The 24991-nt window shown below is 40.0% G+C and overlaps 2 protein-coding genes and 1 non-coding gene across 3 annotated transcripts; 2 read left to right on the top strand and 1 right to left on the bottom strand.

Annotated features, from left to right (window-relative positions):
• Positions 1 to 280: 280 nt before the first annotated feature.
• On the bottom strand, positions 281 to 384 carry LOC130972770 (small nucleolar RNA R71). The gene has a single exon (XR_009083933.1). It is a non-coding gene; the product is annotated as a small nucleolar RNA R71 (small nucleolar RNA).
• Positions 385 to 1039: 655 nt separating this feature from the next.
• LOC130966304 (uncharacterized) lies at positions 1040 to 4124 on the top strand. The gene is made up of 3 exons (XM_057891093.1): positions 1040 to 1477; positions 2006 to 2387; positions 3973 to 4124. Exons 1-3 carry the CDS (start codon positions 1040 to 1042, stop codon positions 4122 to 4124), a joined length of 972 nt encoding a protein of 323 aa, XP_057747076.1.
• An 18767-nt stretch (positions 4125 to 22891) lies between these two features.
• On the top strand, positions 22892 to 23542 carry LOC130966303 (uncharacterized). The gene is made up of 2 exons (XM_057891092.1): positions 22892 to 23064; positions 23146 to 23542. The coding sequence occupies exons 1-2, from the start codon at positions 22892 to 22894 to the stop codon at positions 23540 to 23542; spliced, it is 570 nt and encodes a 189-aa protein (XP_057747075.1).
• Positions 23543 to 24991: the final 1449 nt, after the last annotated feature.

Below are 24991 nucleotides of genomic sequence, written 5' to 3'. Positions count from 1 at the left end.
ACTCAAACCACAGCTAATATCACTGGTGGAGAATCATTGTTCATTTGGTGGGAGTGCTAATGAAGATCCAAACCAACATCTCACAAAATTCCTGAGAATTTGCGACACTGTGAAGTCCAATGGAGTCCAGGAAGATGCCTATAAACTGCTCTTATTCCCATTTTCACTTAGGGACAAGGCAGCTAAGTGGCTGGAATCATTCCCAAGGGGGAGCCTAACAACCTGGGATGAGGTGGAAAGCAAGTTTCTGGCACGTTTCTACCCCCCACAAAAGGTCAATAGGCTTCGATCTGAGGTTCAGACTTTTAGACAACAAGATGGTGAAACTCTCTACGAGGCATGGGAGAGGTTCAAGGATTTGACAAGGAAATGCCCACCAGACATGTTCCATGACTGGGTGCAATTGCATATTTTCTATGATGGACTTTCTTATGAATCAAGGAAGGCTGTAGACCATTCATCAGGAGGTTCATTGAATAGGAAAAAGACTGTGGAAGAAGCCATTGAAGTGATTGAGACAGTGGCTGAGAATGAGTACTACTATGCTTCAGAGAGACACAAAACTAAGGGAGTCATGGAGCTGAACCATGTTGATACAATTCTAGCCCAAAACAAGGTGTTTGCCAAGCAACTAGCAGAGCTCACTAGGAAATTAGAAACAAATCAAGTGGCTGCAATACACACACAAGATCAAGAGGAGGTAAGCAATGAAGGAGGTGATTGGGAAGAGGCCAATTATGTGGGAAATCAACAAAGGCAACCATATGATCCACATTCCAACACTTACAACCCAGGCTGGAAAAACCACCCAAACTTTAGGTGGGGAAACCAGCAAACCCAACCACAAAACCACAAACCTTACAACCCCAACCAACATAACAATTCCACATACCAAAACTCCAACCAAAGATCATACCAAGCCACTCAAAACACTTACTCCCAACCACCATATCATGGCCAAAATAATCAACCTGCCCAACCTAATCCGAACCAACAATTTCAAAATCAATTGAACAGGATAGAAGGAATGCTGGCAAACATGAGTCAAGACATAACCGAATTGAAAGCCTTTAAGGAAGAAGTAAATTCTAACTTGCAAAACCAAGGAGCTGCCATCCAGAAGCTAGAAAATCAAATTGGGTATTTGTCTAAGCAAACCCCTGGGCCTAGCGTTTCTCATGCTGCCAAGGCTATTACAAGGGAAGAATGTAAGGCCATAACCCTCAGAAGTGGAAAGAAGCTAAAGGAGATCTCAAGGGAAACCACAGTGGATGAAGCAAAGGAAAATGTGGGAGACAAGGAACAGGGACAATCTTTTACACCGTCTGCAACAAAAGAAAAAGAAAAAGAGGTCCTGAAGCCTTATACACCCAAAGCACCATATCCTCAACGTTTAATGAAAAGTGAAAAGGATAGCCAATTCTCCAGATTCTTGGAGATTTTTAAGAAGCTTCAAATCAACATTCCGTTTGCTGAGGCAATAGAGCAAATGCCACTCTATGCAAAATTCTTAAAGGAATTAATGACCAAGAAGAGAAGCTGGAGAAATGAGGAAACTGTGTTGTTGACTGAAGAATGCAGTGCCATCATTCAACACAAATTGCCTCAGAAATTGAAGGATCCAGGCAGTTTCCAAATCCCCTGCATCATAGGAGAAGTCATGGTGGAGAAGGCCTTGTGTGACTTAGGGGCCAGTATCAATTTGATGTCTCTAACAATGATGAGAAGAATGAAGATTGAGGAAGCCAAACCAACAAGAATGGCCCTCCAATTGGCAGATCGAACTTTTAAATTCCCTCATGGGATAGTTGAGGATTTGTTGGTGAAAGTGGGAGATTTTATATTTCCTGCCGATTTTGTGGTGTTAGATATGGAGGAAGAAGCCAAAGCTTCGATAATCCTGGGAAGACCCTTCCTGGCTACTGCTGGAGCCATCATAGATGTCCAAAAGGGTGAACTCACTCTTAGACTACATGATGAGCAATTGGTGTTTAACGTATTCAAGGCAATGAGCTATCCATCAGAATCACTAAAGGAATGCATGAGGGTGGATGTAGTGGACATTGTAGTACAAGAAACCTTTGAGGAAACAACAAAGGAAGTGGCAGAGGAGGAGTTCACCAAGGATATTGAAGTTAGTGACATCAAGGCTGCTGAAACAACCATGCCAAGCATGCCAGAGAGAGTGAAAGAAGAGAAGGAAGCACCAAAACCTGAGCTCAAAGCATTGCCCCCTAATCTCAAGTATGCATACTTGGGTAGTGATGAGATCCATCTTGTTATTATTAGCTCTGCCCTGAGCAAAGAACAGGAAGAAGAATTGATCAAAGTGCTACAAACTCATCAAGATGCCATAGGATGGACCCTAGCTGATTTGAAGAGGATAAGTTCATCCATATGCATGCATAAAATCTTGTTAGAAGAAGATGCTAGACCCTCCATTCAAGCTCAGAGAAGATTGAATCCCGTCATGAAAGAAGTGGTACAAAAGGAGGTCATGAAGTTATGGCAGGCAGGGGTAATCTACCCCATTTCTGATAGCCCATGGGTTAGTCCCATCCATGTAGTTCCCAAGAAAGGTGGCATAACTGTGGTGCCAAATGAGAGGAATGAACTCATACCCACAAGAACTATCACTGGGTGGAGGATGTGCATAGACTACAGGAAGCTCAATGAAGCCACCAGAAAAGATCATTTCCCACTCCCATTCATGGATCAGATGCTTGAAAGGCTTGCAGGACATGCTTATTATTGCTTTCTGGATGGATACTCAGGCTATAATCAGATAGTAGTTGATCCAAGAGATCAAGAGAAAACATCATTTGTTTGTCCATATGGAGTTTTTGCTTATAGACGCATGCCCTTTGGATTGTGCAATGCACCTGCCACCTTCCAAAGATGCATGCTGTCCATTTTTTCGGACATGATTGAAAAATTTATTGAGGTTTTCATGGATGATTTTTCTGTGTTTGGAGATTCTTTTCCTAGCTGCCTACACCACCTTGCCTTGGTGCTTAAGAGATGCCAAGAGACCAATCTAGTATTAAACTGGGAAAAGTGTCATTTCATGGTCACAGAAGGAATAGTCCTTGGCCACAAAATATCTAATAGAGGTATTGAGGTGGACAGAGCTAAGGTGGAACTCATTGAAAAACTACCTCCACCAAGTAATGTCAAGGCAGTTAGGAGTTTTTTGGGACACGCTGGCTTTTACAGAAGGTTTATTAGAGACTTTTCTAAAATAGCCAAACCTTTGAGTAACTTGCTTGTCTCTGATACACCCTTTGTATTTGATAAAAATTGCATGCTAGCCTATGAACTTTTGAAGCAAAAACTTTCCTCTGCACCTATCATTGCCCCACCTGATTGGAACTTACCTTTTGAACTGATGTGTGATGCATCAGACCTTGCTATTGGGGCAGTGTTAGGACAAAGGAAAGACAATTTGGTACATGTGATTTATTATGCCAGTAAAATCTTGAATGACAACCAAAGGAATTACACAACTACTGAAAAAGAACTCTTGGCAATAGTCTTTGCATTTGACAAATTTAGATCCTATCTCATTGGATCTAAAGTCATTGTCTTCACTGATCATTCAGCTTTAAAATACTTACTTGCTAAACAAGAATCCAAACCAAGACTTATTAGATGGGTTCTTTTGTTGCAGGAATTTGACATTGAAATCAAAGACAAGAAGGGTGTAGAGAACAAGGTGGCAGACCATTTATCAAGGATACCATGTGAAGAAGGAAGCACACAAAGCACACATATAAATGAGTGCTTTCCTGATGAACAACTCATGGTAATTCACAAAGCACCCTGGTTTGCAGACATAGCAAACTTCAAGGCCACTGGGAGTTTGCCGTTGGAATTTAACAAGCATCAAAGGAAGAAATTGGTAAATGATGCCAAATACTTCATCTGGGACGAACCATACTTGTTCAAAAAATGTTCGGATGGCATACTCAGAAGATGCATATCAGAGGAAGAAGGAAGGGAAGTCTTATGGGACTGCCATGGCTCCACTTATGGAGGACATTTTGCAGGAGAAAGAACAGCAGCTAAGGTGTTGCAGTGTGGTTTTTATTGGCCCACTATCTTCAAAGATGCAAAGGAACTAGTGAAGCACTGCCATGAATGTCAGAAAGCGGGGAACTTGCCAAGAAGAAATGAAATGCCACAACAATTCATTCTGGAACTTGAATTATTTGATGTATGGGGGATAGATTTCATGGGACCCTTTCCCACCTCAAACTCAAATAATTACATTCTTGTGGCAGTAGACTATGTCTCCAAATGGGTTGAAGCAATAGCAACTCCAACCAATGATAATAAGGTAGTCATGAACTTCCTCAGAAAACACATTTTTTGCCGTTTTGGGGTTCCAAGAGCAATCATCAGTGATGGAGGAAGCCACTTCTGCAACAAACCATTAGAGGCATTGCTTCTAAAATATGGAGTCAAACACAAGGTAGCCACACCATACCATCCACAGACAAGTGGGCAAGCCGAAATATCTAATAGGGAACTCAAAAGAATCCTGGAAAAGACTGTGGGAACTTCAAGGAAGGACTGGTCGATTAAGCTAGATGATGCTCTTTGGGCATATAGGACAGCTTTCAAAACACCAATTGGAATGTCTCCTTACCAACTAGTATATGGAAAAGCTTGCCATTTGCCACTAGAGTTGGAGCACAAGGCATTCTGGGCCTTGAAACTCTTGAACTTGGATAGCAAAGCTGCTGGAGAAAGAAGGATGTTGCAAATTCAAGAGTCGGAAGAATTCAGAGCTGAAGCTTATGAGAATGCCAAAATTTACAAAGAAAGAGCAAAGAAGAAGCATGACAGCAACATAGCCCCAAGGAAATTTGAAGAGGGACAAAAAGTATTGCTCTACAATTCTAGGCTGAAGCTATTTCCAGGGAAGCTAAAATCAAGGTGGTCTGGACCATTCCTTGTCACCAAGGTCTCCCAATATGGACAAGTAGAAATCATGGAAGAAAAGTCACAACGAACCTTCACTGTGAATGGTCAAAGACTCAAACATTACTTGGGAGATGTGGAGGAGAAGGACAAGGTTAAATATCACCTCAACTGAGGAAGCTGACCGTCAAGCTAATGACGTTGAAGAAGCGCTTGTTGGGAGGCAACCCAACCTAAGGTAATACTCCTTTGCTGTTTCTTTTATTTGTTTTAATAAAAAGGTGAAGTAGTTTCTGTGCATTGCAAAGAATTAAGTTTGGTGTTTCACACCAAACAATGAATTCGTGGATCAAAAATTCAAAGGGGAATGTGTGACCCTAAGTTTGGTGTTCCACCATACAGATCAACTGAACACAACAACCTTTGAATTATATGAAAGGAACAACCATTCTAAGCAATCACAGAAATGCTTAAAATCCTTAGCAGCAACTTCAATCCAAGGAGAATTCAAGGATTCAAAGAGCAGAGGAGTAAGTAGGAGACTAAGTTTGGTGTTCACACACCAACTTAAGACTCAGACACTTGCCCATACATAGTTGAGCTAACCACTCAAGTGCTTGAGAAGCAAGCAACTTCATCACTCTTTGCAGGAAAGGAAACAAGGATCTTAGAAAGAACATGAAGCAACAACTAGGAGAGGAAGGAGAAATCAAATTGTTTCCTGGCAACAAGGAGAAAACAAGAAATTTCACAAGGTGGTGTTGTTCCTTGACCATTCTTTAAAAGGCAAACAAAAGCATGCTTGTTCTAGTTTAAACTATAATTGTTGAATCTTTCTGGAATGTGAAGTTTTTAGTATGAGTGTTAGTTTACTGCTTTGAATAAAGTGAATGCCTAGATGTTTAGATATAACTTCACCTTCTTAAACAAATGCTTGCCATGCTTGTTCTGTTTTCAAAAATAAAAGAAAAGTTTGAACAAAAGTAACTTGGCCTCAATTAGTGACAAATCAAGTAGAATTAAGTGGTGGTATGCATGCTTGATTGTTTAGTCAGATCACTGGAAATTGAGTGTAGAATTATCATCTTTGTGTAGAAGTTGAATACTGTCTATGGATCTTGATGAATAAATGTCTTTGGCCATGAAAAAGAAAGAAAAAGAAGAAGAAAAAGCCACTGAAAAAGGGCAACCAAAAAGCAAAAAAATTGAGAAAATAAGCTAGGCACCAATGGTTTGAACTTCTGAGACAAATGCCTGTGGTGTTTATGTATTAAGGATATGCTTGGATGAATAGGTTCTGAGGAGTGTTTCAACACTTGGTAACTTGGGTTAACTAACCCGGGATTATCAACCAAAAGTCCATTATCAAGAGCAACCTAAATACAAAACATTTAGTCACACAAAGAGGTGCTGGGCACCAAGGTCTCAAGAAGAAATGTGAACTAAAATGCCTGTAGTGGATATGTGTAGTGCACTGATAAGAAAAAGAAAATGCCAAAGGCTTGTGCAACATATGACACTGAGCAAACAAGGAGCAAAGGAGCTCTAAGAAAAAGAAAAACAAAGAAGGGAAAAGTGCCAAGGACATAAGAATAACAAGAGGCCATAGCAGTGTTTGATGGATGCAATGAAAAAGTGATAATCTTACCTGATCAGAATGAAAAAGTGATGCTGCAACTTTCTGCATAAAACCCTTCTGATGAACTTCAAATGCTTGCTAATATAGCCAATGTAATTGCTTTCTGTTTCATACTTTCTTCTCAAATAACTCAGGACTTGCTTAGGGACAAGCAAGTATTAAGTTTGGTGTTGTGATGCCAAGGCATCTTAGGCTAGTTTCACTAGCATTTTTCTGTTAGTTTTAGTTGTTTTATGCATTTTCTTGAGCTTAAAGTAACCAAGAATGGTTAAATGAATAACAAAGCAATGAACCATCCAAACAGTATGATTCTGATGCAAATTCCATGAGTTATTAGTTATATTACTTGAATGCTATGAATGGAAGATTTCTCATGAAATTTTGTCAAGACTTTGATGCAGTTGTTTGGATGATTCCAGGGAAGAAGAGGTTAGGCAAGGAAGCAACAAAATCAATAAAGGAAGCATGAATATCACATGTGGAGTTTAAGCTCCAGTTTAAGTTCCAGTTTAAGCTCCAGTTTGAGCTTAAACTGGAGCTTAAACGCCAAAATCATGAAAGCTGCGGAAAAGCTGAAAGTGGCGTTTAACCTCCAGTTTAACCTTAAACTGGAAGTTAAACGCCAGAAATGGGAAATGCACTAGGGAGCCATTTCCACGTTTAAGCTCCAGTTTAACCTTAAACTGGAGCTTAAACGTGTTCGACCATTTTCCTCCAGGGTTGCTTTCTTCATTTCCACGTTTAAGCTTCAGTTTAACCTTAAACTGAAGCTTAAACGTGTTCGACAATTCCACACTCCAGGGTTGCCTTCTTCCATTTCCACGTTTAAGCTTCAGTTTAACCTTAAACTGAAGCTTAAACGTGTTCGACTACTTTACCTCCTGGAAGTGTCTGGCGTTTAAGTTACAGTTTAAGCTTAAACTGCAACTTAAACGCCACTATTTGAAAAGGTTTCTGGGCCAAAGATATTGCAGTTTAAGTTAGCATTTGAGCACAATCATTAACTTAAACATATTCTGGTATGAAACCCAATTGAATATCATGGTTTATGGGATTGGGCCTGAAGAATTGATGAGTCTGGAATTTCAATTTGTTGAGTCATGTGTCATTACTTGATTATCACTAAGTTGGCTCAATGAATGTTACAGAATTGGATCAGCAGCCTCATCAGGATTATGGATCATAAACCCAAAGCAAAAGGAAATCAGGGAAAGGCCTCAAAGCCCAAGAAACACAACAGAAGCTCAATTTAGAAAGTGTATAAATAGGATAGAATTTAAGTTAGTAAGAGGACTTTGGGGGATCATTTTTCTAGTTTTCATACTTTTTGTAATTGAATTCAGAGCTATGACTCACTAAACCCCCTTTCATTGGGTTAGGGAGCTCTATTGTAATTCAATGAATCAATAATAGTTTTTATCTTCTTCTTCAATCTTTTGTCTTAAATTTTGTTAGAAAGCTTCTCGATCTAATTCCATTGGTTAGTTGTCTTGGGAAAGAAACTATCCATAATTGGAATCCTTCGGAACCTTGGGAAAGGAATGGAGGATTCATGCTAGAGAAGCTTTCTCACAGTGAATTGGATTGGGGTTTGGATGGATATTGTGACATGTAATCCTACCAAATTGTGGTTCATGAAACTGTGTGGTATAATCAGTGATCGAGCGTCATCTCTTCTTATGAACATTTAAACCAAGGGATTGGGAATTTGTTTGTTTTTAGAGAGAATTGGTGAGCCAAGGGATTGGGATCCAATCATATAAGATTGCCAAGCAAAATTTAATGAATGCATTGGTTGAGGAAGGGATAAAAATGTTTTGACTCGGAGATCTCAATATCTCCTGAAACCCAATGAATTCCCCATTTCTGATCTACCACCTCTCTTTACATTCCACAATTAAATTCATGCAATCACCCCTATCCCTTTTTAATTTCCGCAATTTAGCTTCTCGCTCTTTAATTCATGCAATTTAAGATTCCGCAATTTCAATTTCTTGCCATTTACGTTTCCCGCCAATTTTACATTCCGCAATTCTCATCTAAATCTTGATTCCGCTCAACTAGAAGACACTTCTAATCCGAATTGCTCACTCAACCAATCCTTGTGGGATTCGACCTCACTCTATTGTGAGTTTTTACTTGACGATAACCGGTGCACTTGCCAGAAGGAATTTTTGCCGATCGTGCAATTTCCTAAAATCGTAGCTATCATTTATGCATCAATCACTTACTCATGTAAACCCTAGGAGCTAGTTTATTATAAATAGAACATTTAACTAATGTATTAGACATCTTGGGACGATTAGTTCTCAGATCATGGGGGCTGGCCATTCGGCCATGCCTGAACCTCTTACTTATGTATTTTCAACGGTGGAGTTTTTGCACACCATAGATTAAGGGTGTGGAGCTCTGCTGTACCTCAAGTATTAATGCAATTCTATTTTATTCCATTCAATTCTCTCTTATTCTTATTCCAAGATATTCATTCGTACCCAAGAACATGATGAATGTGATGATTATGTGACGCTCATCATCATTCTCCCCTATGAACGCATGTGATTGACAACCACCTCCGTTCTACATGCAATAGAGCTTGAATGTGTATCTCTTAGATTCCCCAACAGAATCTTCGTGGTATAAGCTAGATAGATGGCGGCATTATGAGGATCCAAAAAGTCTCACCTTGTCTGTGGTATTCTGAGTAGGATCCTGGGAATCCAGAAAGTCTAACCTTGTCTGTGGTATTCCGAGTAGGATTCCGGTAATGAATGACTGTGACGTGCTTTAGACTCGCAAGTGCTGGGCGTTAGTGACAGACGCAAAAGAATCAAGGGATTCTATTCCAGTAGGAGCGGGAACCAACCAGTGATTAGCCGTGCTGTGACAGAGCGCGTGAGCGTAGTTTTCACTGCGAGGATGGGATGTAGCCTTCGGCCAGTGTGATGCCTCCAGATGATTAGTGATGTGCGGAAAACGATCCGACACAAAACTCACCGGCAAGTGCACCGGGTCGCATCAAGTAATAATAACTCACGGGAGTGAGGTCGATCCCACAGGGATTGAAGGATTAAGCAATTTTAGTTTAGTGGTTGATTTAGTCAAGCGAATCAAGATTTGGTTGAGTGATTTGTGATTTGCAGAATTTAAATTGCATAGAAAGTAAAGGGAATGGGTAATTGGCATGAAATTAAAGAGAACAGGAGTTAAAGTGCTGAATCTTAAAGAACAAGAAATTAAATGGCGGAAACTTAGAACGCAAGAAATGTAAATTGCAAAATCTTAAAATGCAAGAAATGTAAATGGCATGAATTGTAAAGGGAATTGGGAGTTGGATTTGCAGAAATTAAACAAGGAAAAGTAAAATTGCAACAAGCAGAGAATTAGAGAATGGCTTGGATCAAACCGGATCTTAAACAAAAAAGTAAATGAGCATGGAAACATTAAACAGGGAGTGGTAAATGGGAAATCCGGATCTCAGGACCCAAGAGACTAGAAAACCAAGTCTAGATCTCAATGCCTTCCTAGATCCAACAAGAATAATTGCAAGGAAATTGTAAATTGCAAAGAGATTAGATGAAGAAGCAAGTAACCGAAACTGAAATTCAATTAAGCAGAAAATTAAACAAGATCCCAAGGTGAGATTGAAACAGAATTTCTTCAATTCTCTCCCTAAGATCCGAAGCAAGGAAAGTAAAGAGTGCTTGGCAAGAACAAGGAAGAAAAGAGATCAATTCTCCTCCCCAATTCTCTTGAATTTAAAACACTAATGCTAGAATGTAAAAGTGAGCTCCCAATGCCAACCGAAAAGAAAGCTCTATGAAAACTAAAAAGGGAAGCTCCCTGAATAACTTGAATTCTATCCTATTTATACACTTTCTTCAAATGATCTTCAAGCTTTGAATTGGGCCTTTGCTCTTGGTGGAATTGGGTTGAGAGAAGCCTTGGTTGATTGCTCTTGGAGTTTGGAGAGGAATCAAAGTGAACCAATTGAACCGGGTTGGAGTTTTGCAAAAGTTTGAGTAAAAGTTTGAGTAAAAGTTTGAGGCTAACTTTTACTCTAACTTTTCATATCAGTAGACATGCTTTGCTGCTATCCACGTTGGGGCAAAAGTTAGGGGTCTAACTTTTGCTCCAACGTTGGCCTCCTCTTGTAAACTTATGGCGCCAACGTTAGCCCAAAAGTTAGAGGCTAACGTTGGCGCAAACTTTTGCTCATCCCTCTTTGATTTTCATGCGCCAATGTTAGCCCAAAAGTTAGAGGCTAACGTTGGCGCAAACTTTTGCTCCAAGGGTGTATTCTTCATGTGCCAACGTTAGCCCAAAAGTTGGAGGCTAACGTTGGCGCAAACTTTTGGTGCCCCAGGGAGAAATTCTCATGTGCCAACGTTAGCCCAAAAGTTGGAGGCTAACGTTGGGGCTAACTTTTCACCCAAAAGTTTGTGCAAAAGTTTGAGGCTAACTTTTGGTCAAGCTTTTTGCTTCCTGGTTCATTTTCACTTATTCCATTGCCCTCTCTTTGCTCCTAGCCATTCCTTCTTGCTTCAACCTTTCTCCAAGCTTTCTTCACCTATCATTAATCAACCAAACACATCAAAGCTATGCTCAAGATCATGAGATATTCAATCTATCATAATATGCAACAATTATAGCATAAAACCTCATGAAATTGCATTAATTCATCTATGGTTGATTAAATCAAAGGAAGCTTGAAAATCTACCCAAATTGGCTTGCTTAGACCTCAAGAAAGTGCATAATTCAAGGGAAAACAAAAGAAAAAGACTAGTGAAACTAGGCTAAGATGACTTGTCATCAATTAGCCATGCGAGTGACAGCCGCAGAGGACCATTTTCCAGAGAGGATACAAAGTAGCCATCGTCGAACGGTGAACCCCTATACACAGCTTGCCATGGAAAGGAGTAAGAAGGATTGAGTTGAACCAATAGGAAAGTAGGCGTTCTTGAGCCATACAGTATCTCCATTCGCTTATCTGAAATTCCCACCAATGAATCTGCATAAGTATCCTATCCCTTTTATTATTTCTTCTATTTTCTTATTTCTATTTTCGAAACCATAAACCAATTTAATCTGCCTAACTGAGATTTACAAGGTGACCATAGCTTGCTTCATACCAACAATCTCTGTGGGATCGACCCTTACTCACGTAAGGTTTATTACTTGGACGACCCAGTACACTTGCTGATTAGTTGAACGGAGTTGTGAATTCAACTGGTGCCATAATAATGATTTCATACAAATATAAAAGAATATGGATCACAATTTCGTCCACCAGTGAGTAAGGGTCGATCCCACAGAGATTGTTGGCTTGAAGCAAGCTATGGTTATCTTATTATTCTTAGTTAGGATACCGATAGGGTTCTTTAGTTTCAGTTGTAAAAAGTGAAAGAGCATGAAAAGAGTAATGGTTACGCTGTAATAGAGAATGTGTTGGAGTTTTGGAGATGCTTTGTCTTCTGAATCTCTGCTTTCCTACTGTCATCTTCTTCACGCACGCAAGATTCCTTCTATAGCAAGCTGTGTGTTGGTGGATCACCGTTGTCAATGGCTACCATCCATCCTCTCAGTGAAAATGGTCCAAATACGCTGTCACCGCATGTCTAATCATCTGTCGGTTCTCGATCATGTCGGAATAGGATCCATTGATCCTTTTGCATCTATCACTACGCCCAACACTCGCGAGTTTGAGGCTTGTCACAGTCATCCAATCCCTGAATCGTACTCGGAATACCACATACAAGGTTTAGACTTTCCGGATTCTCAAGGATGCTGCCAATGGATTCTAGCTTATACCACGAAGATTCTGATTAAGGAATTCAAGAGATATTCATTCAATCGAAGGTAGAACAGAGGTGGTTGTCAGGCACGCGTTCATAGATTGAGAATAGTGATGAATGTCACGGATCATCACCTTCATCATGGTTAAGTACGAATGAACATTTTAAAGAGAAACAAGCGTGTTTGAATAGAAAACAGAAATAATTGAATTAATTCATCGAGACGTTGCAGAGCTCCTCAACCCCAGCAATGGAGTTTAGAGACTCATGCCGTTAGAGAATACAAAGTTTAGATCTAAAAATATCATGAGATCGAAAATAAGTCTCTAAAAGTTGTTTAAATACTAAACTAGTAACCTAGGTTTATAGAAAATGAGTAAACTAAGATAGATAGTGCAGAAATCCACTTATGGGGCCCACTTGGTGTGTGCTGGTGCTGAGACTTGAGCTTCTCACGTGCCTGGGCTGTTTCAGGAGTTAAACGTCAAGTTGTAACCTGTTTCTGCGGTTTAACTCCAACTTGCAACCTGTTTTTGGCTTTCAACACCAGAATGCAACATGGAACTAGCGTTAAACGCCAGTTTACGTCGGTTATCTTCGTGCAAAGTATGGACTATTATATATTTCTGGAAAGCCCCGGATGTCTACTTTCCAACCCAATTAGAAGCGTGCCAATTGGACTTCTCTAGCTCCAAAAAATCCATTCCGAGTGTAGGGAGGTTTGAATCCAACAGCATCAGTAGTCCTTTTTCAGCCTGAATCAGATTTTTGCTCAGCTCCCTCAATTTCAACCAGAAAATACCTAAAATCATAAAAAATCACACAAACTCATAGTAAAGTCCAGAAATATGAATTTTGCCTAAAAACTAATAAAAATATACTAAAAACTAACTAAAACATACTAAAATCTATATGAAATTACCCCCAAAAAGCGTATAAAATATCCGCTCATCAACCACCACCTCAATATACACAATCTCCATATCCTTATCAAGAGGAACCACCTCTGTATTATGAGCCCTTTCTCCCAATAAATGAACCCTCCTATCCACCCCAAACCTCCATGGAGAACACACTTACCTCTCTCATTGGTCTCACCTCTAAACTCCAAAATCTTATATCCCGCATGGACCAACCCTATACCTCCAATATTTAACCCTCAAGTTTCACTGCATCACCACCCTCTATGCAAGAATACCCATATCCATCAACCCAAGAGCAACACGATCCCAATTATGCTAGTGACATGGAACAAGAGAAAAGGGATCACCTTAGGGTCGCAATGGATCGGTTACACGCGGCCTTATTTCCAAAGGAGCAAGATGCGGCCCAAAATATGGAGGTAGAGGAGACCCTTGAAGATGAAGGGGTAGCTGAAGAAAGTTGTCATGGAAAGGAAATCATTAAGGAGGAGTATGATTTTATACTAAAACAACTGGACGAAGCAGTAAGTATTGAAGAGGAGGAAGTAGTTGAAGACCTGGGAGATGTGGAACCTCCATGGGAAAGTCCAGTCATAGAGCCTCCTTCCAAGGTGTCTGATGTTGATGTTGAGGAGGGTGTACAACCTCCAAGGCATATCATGGTTGAAGACTTTGAAGAGGTTAATCAAGAGATGGAGATTAATGAAGAAGAAGCACAACCCCCCATGCCCTTGGTAAGCAATAAAGAAAAGATTGAATTGGAAGAAAGCTACCAAGAGGAAGAGGTTGATATTGAAGAATCTTGCAAAGAGGTGGAAGTTATCCAGGGAGAACACAAGGGAATGGAACTTGCAAGATCACTAGAAACACCTCTCCCAAGGCCATTACCATCCAATACAACATTCAAGTGGGTAAAATTCCTATCCTTAACCTTTATTTTCCCACTTGAATATGGGCTACTGGAGACGGATGGTCAACTTAGAGCTCTTTGTGGCATTAAGAGCAAGAGGAAGATGGTTAGTGGTAAGAGTTGTCAGGCAAGGTTCAATATGGTTGTATGCTCCAAGTTGAAATGCAAAGGTTGGTGTAGTGCTTAATTGAATGGGTCTAGGAAGTTGTTTGGCTGCTTCAGTGAGAATTCAGATTACTTGCCACCCGGTTGGAAAAATGATGATCAACAAGAAGATGGGTGCAAAAGCAAGGTCTGGGACCCCGGAATTCATTCCAGCAATCAATACTTTTGGGGGCTTGTCACCTACTTTAACTTGCTTGAAGGCTCTTTACGCCTAGTTTGGGATCCCAAAGCCTATTGGAAGTACAAACATTTGTGGGGATTCCTGGATCAGTACAAGCAGAAGCCACCATGACAAGGAGCTCGCCAAATGTCCAACTTAAGGACAATAACTAAAAGTGCTAGGTAGGAGACAACCAACCATGGTATAATCATTCCTTTCTCTTTTCTTAGCTTTATTTAGTGACTCTTCTAATTATTACTGCATATAGTCTGCATTTGCATCTGCATATAAAAAAAGAGAGAAAAATACGTTCCACATGTGAGTGTGAACCACGCGCACGCGTCACATGCGAAGCTAAAACCTTCAGAAGGTTACGCGGGAGCTGTGCAAGAAGAGTGCCTTGCGCACGAGCCAACCCACGCGTATGCGTGGGCGACGCGTGCACGTCACCCGTATTTTAGTTAACCTATGCGTAAGCGTTAGCGACGCATATACGTGAATGCAAAATCGGCGTCAATGGGTGATTTGGCCGAGAGTTGTGCTGCCTTGGTGCTGGTAAATTGCTTTTAGCACAATCAGTGGTCACGCGTACGTGTGACCGACGCATACGCGTCACTTGGATTCTGGCTCAGCCACGCGTAAGCGTGGACGACGCTTACGCGTCGCCTCTTCTTTTGCACACCCACGCATACGCGTGGGCGACACTTACGCGTCGCTTCGCAGACTCCATTCTTCTACTTTTCTCTCTCCTTTCTCATTCTTTCCTCTTCCTTTCCTACTTTCATCTCCTCCCTTTTCCCTCTCATCTTCTTTTCCTCATTTCATTTACATACTTTCACTCATTGCATTTTAACTTCATGCATGTTTTTATTTTCTTTTCTATGTTTATTATTTTTCTATTGGTGTTAAATGTTCTTATTCTACTATTGCATTCTTCTTGCTTTCTTTTGGTGCTTCATGACTTGTTTCCATTGTTGGGTAATATTATTTAGATGTCAATGCTAATCTTTTATGACATTTGTTTTCCATTTGCATTGATGTGCACTTTTATTATCTTTCATTACCCATACTCTCTCACCCATTATTGCAATTTTTGCACTAATCATATGCCATTTGCTTCTATTGTTTTCTCACTTGCATGTTGTAGCTACCATGTAATTGAGACCCTCATTATTTGGCATCAACCCACCCATATTTTATTTGTTTCCTTATCTTTGTTTCTGGGTTACTTTTATTCCTTTTTCTCTTCTTTCAGGATGGCCACCGAGAAGGGAAAGGGAAAGCTTCTCAATGGGACAACCAACAAGTTCATCTGCACAATCTTTGGAGAAAAAGTGTCAGTTAGAGCAACCCGTCCACTTGCACATCTTTGCAGGCACCGAGGATGGTGCAATCTTTAAGTGTGGGGAGATCGATACTGACTTTCGCGGGTTAGTTAGTTCTTTCTCGACACCAATGTGGGATTTTCTTTGTTAGTTCATTGTTGCAATTTCATGTTTGATTGCATGTTTGTTACATTTTGTGCATATTTTACCACTACTTGGTTGAAGTAATAATTTCTTTTTCAAGAAACTTTTTTTAGAGCATTTAACTAATTTGAATTAAAGTTTTTGTAAAACTTGTTTGAAGAAATTTAATTTGGAACATGGTTTTAGAGCTCGAACATACAAAACCAGTGAGATTTTGAGTTTTATTGATTGGTTGTATTTTATCAACCAATATTCTGTTTTGTTGTTTGTGTTGTTCTCTCCAAAATTGTGATCTCTGTCTTGCTTAATTCTATATTTCCATGGTTTATTGTATGCATACACTTATGTTATTGAGGGCTTCTTTCACTAAGCTTACATACCCATATGGCCTTATCCCTTTCATTATCCTTTGCAAACCAATTTTGAGCTTATTTTACCCCTTTGTTCTTTACTTTAGCACATCACTAACTCTAAGCGGAAAATAATAATATCCTTAATTTGAATCCTTAGTCAGCTTAGACTAGTGAGAGTGTTCATGAATTAAGTGCGGGGAAATTGGGTTTGAAAATATCTGGTTTGAGAATTGGGTGTTCTATATTCTTGAGAAAATGTGAAAAATATTGAGGACATGTTTATGCATTCAATACCTCAATCATATGCATTGGGAAAAACAAAGAAAAGAAAATAAATACAAGAAAAATAAAAGAAAAAAAAAGAAAAGAAAAAGAGCAAAAAAAAGGGACAAAATGCCCCAAAGTAAATGGTGATATCAATGCATATGAGTTGTACTTAAATTTAGAATGCATGAATATGTGAAAAATATAGTTAATGGGAAGTTAGATATTGCATTTTAATTACATGGATTGTCTTAAGTTAGGTGGGAAGTTTAGGTTAATTAAGGATTCAGATTTTAGTCCACTTGGCTAAATACAATCCTACCTTGACCCTAACTCCATTACAACCTTTAAAAGACCTCTTGATTTGTGTATTGGTACATTAAATTTTTGTTGATTATTAGATGAAGAGCTTACCATAGAAAGCAAGATTAGTAGATAATTGAGAGAATCAAACCTTAAACACTTGAGTGATTAGAGTGTATACACATTCGGTGAGGGTTCGATGCTCGATTCTTTGTTCTTGGCTTTCTTGAGCTATCTTCTTCTTGCAAGTTATTTGTACTTTATTTTTATAATTTGAATTAGTGGAATCCAGTCCATTTTTGTTCTTGAAGATTTATTTACTTTTAACCAAGTAGGTAAAAGCATTTTGCATGTAGTTTCATTCACATAGATAGGTTGCATTTTATACTCTCTACCATTCCTCTTCACTCTTATAGTTCTCTTGAGCTTAGCATGAGGACATGCTAATGTTTAAGTGTGGGAAGGTTGATAAACCATTATTTTATGATTTATTTTGTGCTAAATTGAGTGGAATTTATCAGATTATTCCTACACATATTTATAAAATTCCCATGTTCTACGTTGCCTTCCTAATTTCATGCTAGGATTGAAAACTCAATTCTAGAGCTTTTAAATTGTCAATTTTTAACTCCTCTATGTACCATTCGATGCCGTGATATGTGTATTAAAGTGTTTCAGGCTTTTTAGGGCAAGAATGGCTTGGAGAATGGAAAGGAAGCTTGCAAAAATGGAAGGAACACAAAGGAATAATGAAGCTAACCAGCGGGACGTGATGCGTACGCGTAGATGATGCGTACACGTGACCAGCGCAAAAGAGGAGTGACGCGTACGCGTGACAAGGGATTTCACCAGACAACGCGCACGCGTGACCCACGTGCACGCGTGATATTTCTCTATTTCATTTCATTTCTTTTTATGTCTAGTGCTTGCTTGGGGACAAGCAAGATTTAAGTTTGGTGTTGTGATGACAAGTCATCTTATGCTAGCTTTTCAAGCATTTTTCACTTGTTTCATTAGGTTTTATGCACTTTCTTGCATTATAAGTAGGTGATTTAGAGTGGATTTGCATGGTTATGTCAATTCAATCAACCATCAATTATTTTCCACAAAAACATGAGGTTTAAGCTAGAATTAGTTGGTTTTTGAATGATTTAGAAATCTTATGAATTTGGTGATGCTTTGATTGGTTGTTTTGATTACTTGTAGGTGAAGAAATGATGAAAAAAAGGAAAAAGGAATCTTAGAGCACACTTTGGACCTTAGGCCACGCTTTGAAAAGCGTGACCCATAAAAGTAAAGCATGGCGCTCAACCAAGGAGCAAGGAAGCGCTCACTAGGCCAATGCCAGCGTTCAAAGAGTGAACGCTAGTATTGGAGAGGCCAAGCAAGGGGAGCAAGGGCGCTACGTTAACAATCAAAATGGAGCGCTCAACATCGAAGCCCAGCACTCAAATGAAGAGAGCTTTACGTTCAATCAATGAATATTTTCGTGGCCTCAACAAAGAAAAACAAGGCATGGCACACTCAAAATGGGACAGCCAGGGCTCAAAGATAAAGCGTGCACAAGGCAAAGGAGCACTACGTTCAGAGGTTCCTACTGAGCACCACTACAAGGAAATTGTTAGCACACAAGATGGTAAAGCCAAGATTCGAAGAGGGGCACACATGCATCAAAGGGCGCTACGTTCAAATCACACAACTGAGCGCTACATTACAAGGAAATTGGCTCAAAAGGAAGCCACCAAGGCTCGAAGAGAGAAACAAATACAAGTAAGGGGCACTACGTTGCATTCTTCAACTGAGTGCTGAGGAAATTGGCACAAAGGGGAGAACCAAAGCAAGGCATGCAGCGCTCAGTTCACTAACCAAACTGACTGCTTGATGGACAGAATTCACTACCCCTTTCAAAAATTAGTGAATTAGTTCTTTTGCCAAGCGCACCAAAATTATCGCCAAGTAATAACCCACAGTTGAGTGGGATCGTATCCACAGAGATTGGCAAATCCAAGCAGTTTTAATTGATTGATGAGTTAGTCAAGCAGATCAATAAGATTGTGAGGTGCAGAATTATAAGTGATGACATAAATGTAAATGACTAGAATGTAAAGAAAAGCAATAAAGTGCAGAAATGGAAATTGCAGAATGTAAAGTGTTGAATCATTAATGACTTGAATGTAAATGGGAGTGGGGAATTGCTGAATGTAAAATTAAGCTGTAAAGAAATGGATAGATAAGAATGGGGAAATTCATTGAGATTGGGAGATATTGTCTCTTTGGATTAGATCTAGCTTATATCTTCTTCAATCATGCAACTCATTGACCTCTTGGCAATCATGATTGATTGAGCCCAATCCCTTGGTGACTCAATCTCTCAGATCTTGATCAATAGCCAATTCCTTAGTCTAATTGCTCATGAAGAGAGATATGCTTGGTCCCTGATTATACTACACACCCTCATAGGTCCAGGTAGAGGGGGGATTATATGTCACGTATTCCATCACCAAAACCCAGATTCTACTCAAGTGTGAGAAGGGATTTCAAGCATGGTTCCATGTTTCCTTTCCCAAGGTTCCTATGAAACCCAATTGCATTCAATCTCTTTCCCAAGATAATTAAACACTAAGCATTAAGAACGAAATTTCTTCTAGCAAGTCAAGAGAAGATGAAGAGAAGAAGAATTTCACTATTATCAATCCATCAAGTACAACAGAGCTTCCTCTCTCAATGAGAGGGAAGTTAGCTACTCATAGCTTAAAAAGTACTCAAAAGTAGAGTGTAAAAGTGGATCTAGAACTAACTTCTTCGCTGCCTCTTCAGTACTCCTTGGAGGTATTTATACTACTCCTAGTAAAAATAAAAGAATTACAAAAGTGAAAAAGGGAAAATTACATTTGGAGGGAAAGAAAACACTCAACAAGCGTGACTTCTTAGCTGGCGTGTGGTTGGCGCTCTACCGGCATGTCACGTGCCCTTCAAACTAGCCTGGCGTGCCACGCTCAATCCGTCAAGTGGCATGCTTGTCTCTCTATCAACCTTGGTGTGCCACGCCTTCGAACTCAAGTGGCACGCCATAGTGGAAGTCTTGTGTTGGCGTGCCACGCCTTCGAGCTCAAGTGGCACGCCCTTTACTTTTTCCACTTTCCTTTGCCTTTGGAAACTTGAACTGGCGTGGCACGCCCAGGGTCTGGCATGCCATGCCCCTTTGTGAGTGAATGGTTCCTCTGTTTGGCGTGCCACGCCACGAACTCAAGTGGCACACCCCAATGCTTCTTTGCCCTCTGAATGACACTGGCGTGCCACGCCTGGTTGCTCAAGTGGCACGCCTAAATGAAGAATAGTGAATGGCGTGCCACGCCTTTGATACCAAGTGGCACGCCCCATGTAGTTGGCCTCTTCCATCCTCTCTGGGAACTTATATCAGCGTGCCATGCCTAAAGGTTGGCGTGCCACGCCCAGGATCTTGTCTTGTTCCATTAGTTGGCGTGCCACGCCTCGGCCTTCAAGTGGCACGCCGTAGTGACATGCTCGGATTGGCGTGCCATGCCTTCGACACCAAGTGGCATGCCCAGTCCTTGCTCATGTTATCTTGTGCATTGGCGTGCCATGCCTGGTTGCTCAAGTGGCACGCCCAGTCTTCAATTGCCTTCAGCCCTTTCTCTGGATCATTGTACCAGCGTGCCACTCCATGCTGCTCAGGTGGCACGCCCATGTATTTGTGCACTCTTCAAGCTTGGCGTGCCACGCCTAGGTCTTCAAGTGGCACACCAAAGTGACTTTTTGGAGCTGGCGTGCCACGCCTTCGATACCAAGTGGCACGACATAGTGGAGGTTCTTCTTGAGATGGTGAGTTGGCGTGCCACGCCCCTTTGCTCAAGTGGCACGCCCATAGTAGTTGATGGGTCAGGCATGCCACGCCCAACTTGGCGTGCCACGCCCTTTTTGTGTCCTCCATTTTGCTTTCTGGAATTTTGTACTACCGTGTCACGCCCAGTCCCTGGCGTGCCACGCCCACATGCATGCTTGGATCTCCCTTCTGGAATTTAGTACTGGCGTACCACGCTTAGCTCCTAGCGTGCCACGCCAGTGCATTTTTGTGGCGTTTGCTCCCAAGTGGCACGTCAGTTTCACACGCCCAGCTTCTTGTTTGTCTTCTTCCCATTTTTGATGCCTTTTTCACCTGAAATTCAGCACAACTCATCTCAAAGTAGTGTACCATAATATTCATCAAATAATGCATGACTTGTACTGATCAAATGAGATTTGTGCTCTTTTTATGACCTTCTTTATGCAAGAAAGAAGGGTAGATGATGCAAGTCATCAGTGCTCCACTGGAGCGAGCAACCTGGGCCATTTTCAATTAAAAAGCCATCTTGGATCTGCTTCTTCACCAACTTGAAAAGCCCACTCCAAATCCTGAAAACCAAAAATAGAAAGTGTATAAATAGGATTTTATTTGATTTGTAGAGGACCTTTTGCTCACTTTTGACTTTTTACCTTTAGTTCATTTTTAGTTTTCACTTAGACATTTCATTTTTTATTTTGGGAATTAGGATTGAGATCTGAGTTTTCTTTCTGATTGTTCTTGCTTCGGCAACTTCTACTTTCTGTATTCTTGATCTGAAATTCATCTTTGTTCTTCTTCTACATAATTCTGAGAATTGAGGAATTGGATTTGAGTTTCATTTGCTGTGTCATTTACATTTCTTCTACAATTTATTTTCTGTTTGATCAAGGGTGTAATTGAGATCTAGATCTATGTTCTAATCTCATTACTCCTCTTAGATCTTCAATTTTTCTTTTAGATTTCATAATTGAGCTGCGTTTTCTTTCTATTTATTTCTTCAAGTAATTTTTCATTTCTGTTTATATCTTCTGCAACTTCACTTCCTCTTCTACTTCTCTGATTGATTGCACTTTACATTTTCCTGTTGAATTCTGAATCCTAGTACCCAAATTCCTTTTACTCTTCAAGCAATTTACATTTCTTAGCAGTTTATCTTCAATAATTTAGATTTCTTGCACTTTAAGCTTCAGCCATTTACATTTCTTGCAAAATAAGTTTCAGGTCAATTTACATTTTCTGCACTTTAGATTCTGTCAAATTCCCCTCTCCCTTTTATTTTCATGCAATTTAACTTCTGTTGATCACAATTCACTCAAATCATCAACTGTTTGCTTAACTAAATTCATCACCTAACTAAAATTGCTTAATCCATCAATCCCTGTGGGATCAACCTCACTTTTTTGAGTAATTACTTCTTGATGCGACCCGGTACACTTGCCGACGAGTTTGTGTGGAATCATTTTTCCCTCATCAGAAGTCACTCCTTAGTATGCACCAATAGCCAATTACTTGGTATCCTGCACCTTCCCTTCTAATCTCTCCAAGAACTAAAAGGATAAGCTAAAAAGCGAATCCAAATACTATGTGTGGGATGACCCATACCTTTGGAGATGTGATGCGGATTAAGTAATTCGGAGGTTCATTTCACAAACCGAATTCCAATCAATCTTGGAAGCTTGCCACTCCTCCGAGGGAGGCGATCATTATGGACCTCAAAGGACGGCAAGGAAAATTCTAGGTTGTGGATTTTGGTGGCCAACTCTTTTCAAGGATTCCGCTCTCTTTTGTAAATCTTGTTCTCAATGTCTTAGATTTGGTAATATCTCCAAGAAGAATGAAATGCCCCAACAAACCATGCTATTTTGTTAAATTTTTTATGTGTGGGGCATTGACTTCATGGGACCATTCCCAAAATCTAATGGCTTTCTCTACATTTTACTTGCCGTTGATTACGTGTCCAAATGGGTGGAAGTGATACCCACCCGGACGGACGATGCTAATGTAGTCCTTTCTTTTGTGAGGAATAATATAATTTATTGCTTTGGATCATCACGAGCAATCATGAGTAACCAAGGTTCACATTTTTGAAACAAAATAATGGAGGGACTCATGAAGAAATATGGCATCATATATAAAGTAGCCATGGCCTATCACCCACAAACGAACGGCCAAGCCAAGGTTTCCAACTGGGAGATAAAATGCATCTTGGAAAAGATTGTGAAACCTAATAGAAAGGATTGGAGTGCTAAGCTTTCCGATGCACTATGGGCCTACCAAACGGCGTACAAGACACTGATTGGCATGAGCCCCTTTCGGTTGGTATATGACAAAGCTTGCCAGTTACCGGTGGAAGTAGAGCACAAAGCATATTAGGCCGTTAAGGAGTGCAATTCAAGATTGGGAAGGGCCGGAATTGAGAGAAAGCTACAATTGGCGGAATTGGAATGTTTGAGGTTAGAAGCCTATGAGAACTCTAGACTCTACAAGGAGAAGACAAAAGTCGTGCAAGACAAGAACATAAGAAGAAGAGAATTTAGAGCCAGAGAACTAGTCCTTCTCTACAATTCAAGACGAAGATTGTTTCCCGAAAAACTAAGGTCAAGATGGGAAGGACCTTATCGGGTAGAGAAAGCGGAACCATACGGGGTCTATCATTTGCGCCATCCTTCAAGCTCCAACATCTTCAAGGTTAATGGACATCGTCTAAAGTTGTATCATGGTGAAAAAATGAACCGCAACAAGGAACTTGAGATATTCCTTTTGGAGGATGCACCTTATGGCATAGAGAATTGAGCAAGTGACCGTCCAACTTAAGGAAATTAAACAAAAGTGCTAGGTGGGAGATACCCCACCATGGTGAGATCTACCCTTTTACCTCTTTTGTATATAGTTCTTGAACTCTTGGTGATTTGTGATTGATTAGTTCTAAGAATTGTTTGGATAGATTTGATTATGGTTGCCTAAGATAATTGTGATATTCATAAAGATGTGAATTTGATTCTAAGTAGGTGGATTGATAGTGTGGAAGAAAACACCCCATTTTTAGATATTGCATGATATTTTGGGTGTCTTTGTTCCCTTTAGCTTGCTTGCCTATTGAATTTGTGATAATAATGCATTTTTTAATGCCTATGAAAAAAAAGGGGGATCTGCGCGTGTGCGTGCTAGGCGCTGATGTGCGGAAAACGATCCGACACAAAACTCACCGGAAAGTACACCGGGTCGCATCAAGTAATAATAACTCACGGGAGTGAGGTCGATCCCACAGGGATTGAAGGATTGAGCAATTTTAGTTTAGTGGTTGATTTAGTCAAGCGAATCAAGATTTGGTTGAGTGATTTGTGATTTGCAAAATTTAAATTGCATAGAAAGTAAAGGGAATGGGTAATTGGCATGAAATTAAAGAGAACAGGAGTTAAAGTGCTGAATCTTAAAGAACAAGAAATTAAATGGCCGAAACTTAGAACGCAAGAAATGTAAATTGCAAAATCTTAAAATGCAAGAAATGTAAATGGCGTGAATTGTAAAGGGAATTGGGAGTTGGATTTGCAGAAATTAAACAAGGAAAAGTAAAATTGCAACAAGCAGAGAATTAGAGAATGGCTTGGATCAAACCGGATCTTAAACAGAAAAGTAAATGAGCATGGAAACATTAAACAGGGAGTGGTAAATGGGAAATCCGGATCTCAGGACCCAAGAGACTAGAAAACCAAGTCTAGATCTCAATGCCTTCCTAGATCCAACAAGAATAATTGCAAGGAAATTGTAAATTGCAAAGAGATTAGATGAAGAAGCAAGTAACCGAAACTGAAATTCAATTAAGCAGAAAATTAAACAAGATCCCAAGGTGAGATTGAAACAGAATTTCTTCAATTCTCTCCCTAAGATCCGAAGTAAGGAAAGTAAAGAGTGCTTGGCAAGAACAAGGAAGAAGAGAGATCAATTCTCCTCCCCAATTCTCTTGAATTTAAAACACTAATGCTAGAATGTAAAAGTGAGCTCCCAATGCCAACCGAAAAGAAAGCTCTATGAAAACTAAAAAGGGAAGCTCTATGAATAACTTGAATTCTATCCTATTTATACACTTTCTTCAAATGATCTTCAAGCTTTGAATTGGGCCTTTGCTCTTGGTGGAATTGGGTTGAGAGAAGCCTTGGTTGATTGCTCTTGGAGTTTGGAGAGGAATCAAAGTGAACCAATTGAACCGGGTTGGAGTTTTGCAAAAGTTTGAGTAAAAGTTTG

This window comes from Arachis stenosperma, chromosome 3 (assembly GCF_014773155.1).
Source record: "Arachis stenosperma cultivar V10309 chromosome 3, arast.V10309.gnm1.PFL2, whole genome shotgun sequence".
Lineage (NCBI taxonomy): Eukaryota > Viridiplantae > Streptophyta > Magnoliopsida > Fabales > Fabaceae > Arachis > Arachis stenosperma.
Note: the sequence above shows the minus strand (reverse complement) of the source record. Positions and strands in the feature narration are given on the sequence as shown.

Excerpts from the sequence above, each read along its gene's own strand:
- LOC130966304 (XM_057891093.1), top strand. The coding sequence starts at position 1,040 with ATGAGTCAAGACATAACCGAATTGAAAGCCTTTAAGGAAGAAGTAAAT. Across the intron at positions 1,478-2,005 it reads TCAACATTCCGTTTGCTGAG|GCAATGAGCTATCCATCAGA; the intron begins GCAATAGAGCAA and ends AACGTATTCAAG. Across the intron at positions 2,388-3,972 it reads AGCTGATTTGAAGAGGATAA|AAGATGCATATCAGAGGAAG; the intron begins GTTCATCCATAT and ends TGGCATACTCAG.
- LOC130966303 (XM_057891092.1), top strand. The coding sequence starts at position 22,892 with ATGGCCTATCACCCACAAACGAACGGCCAAGCCAAGGTTTCCAACTGG. Across the intron at positions 23,065-23,145 it reads ATTGGCATGAGCCCCTTTCG|ATTGGGAAGGGCCGGAATTG; the intron begins GTTGGTATATGA and ends GTGCAATTCAAG.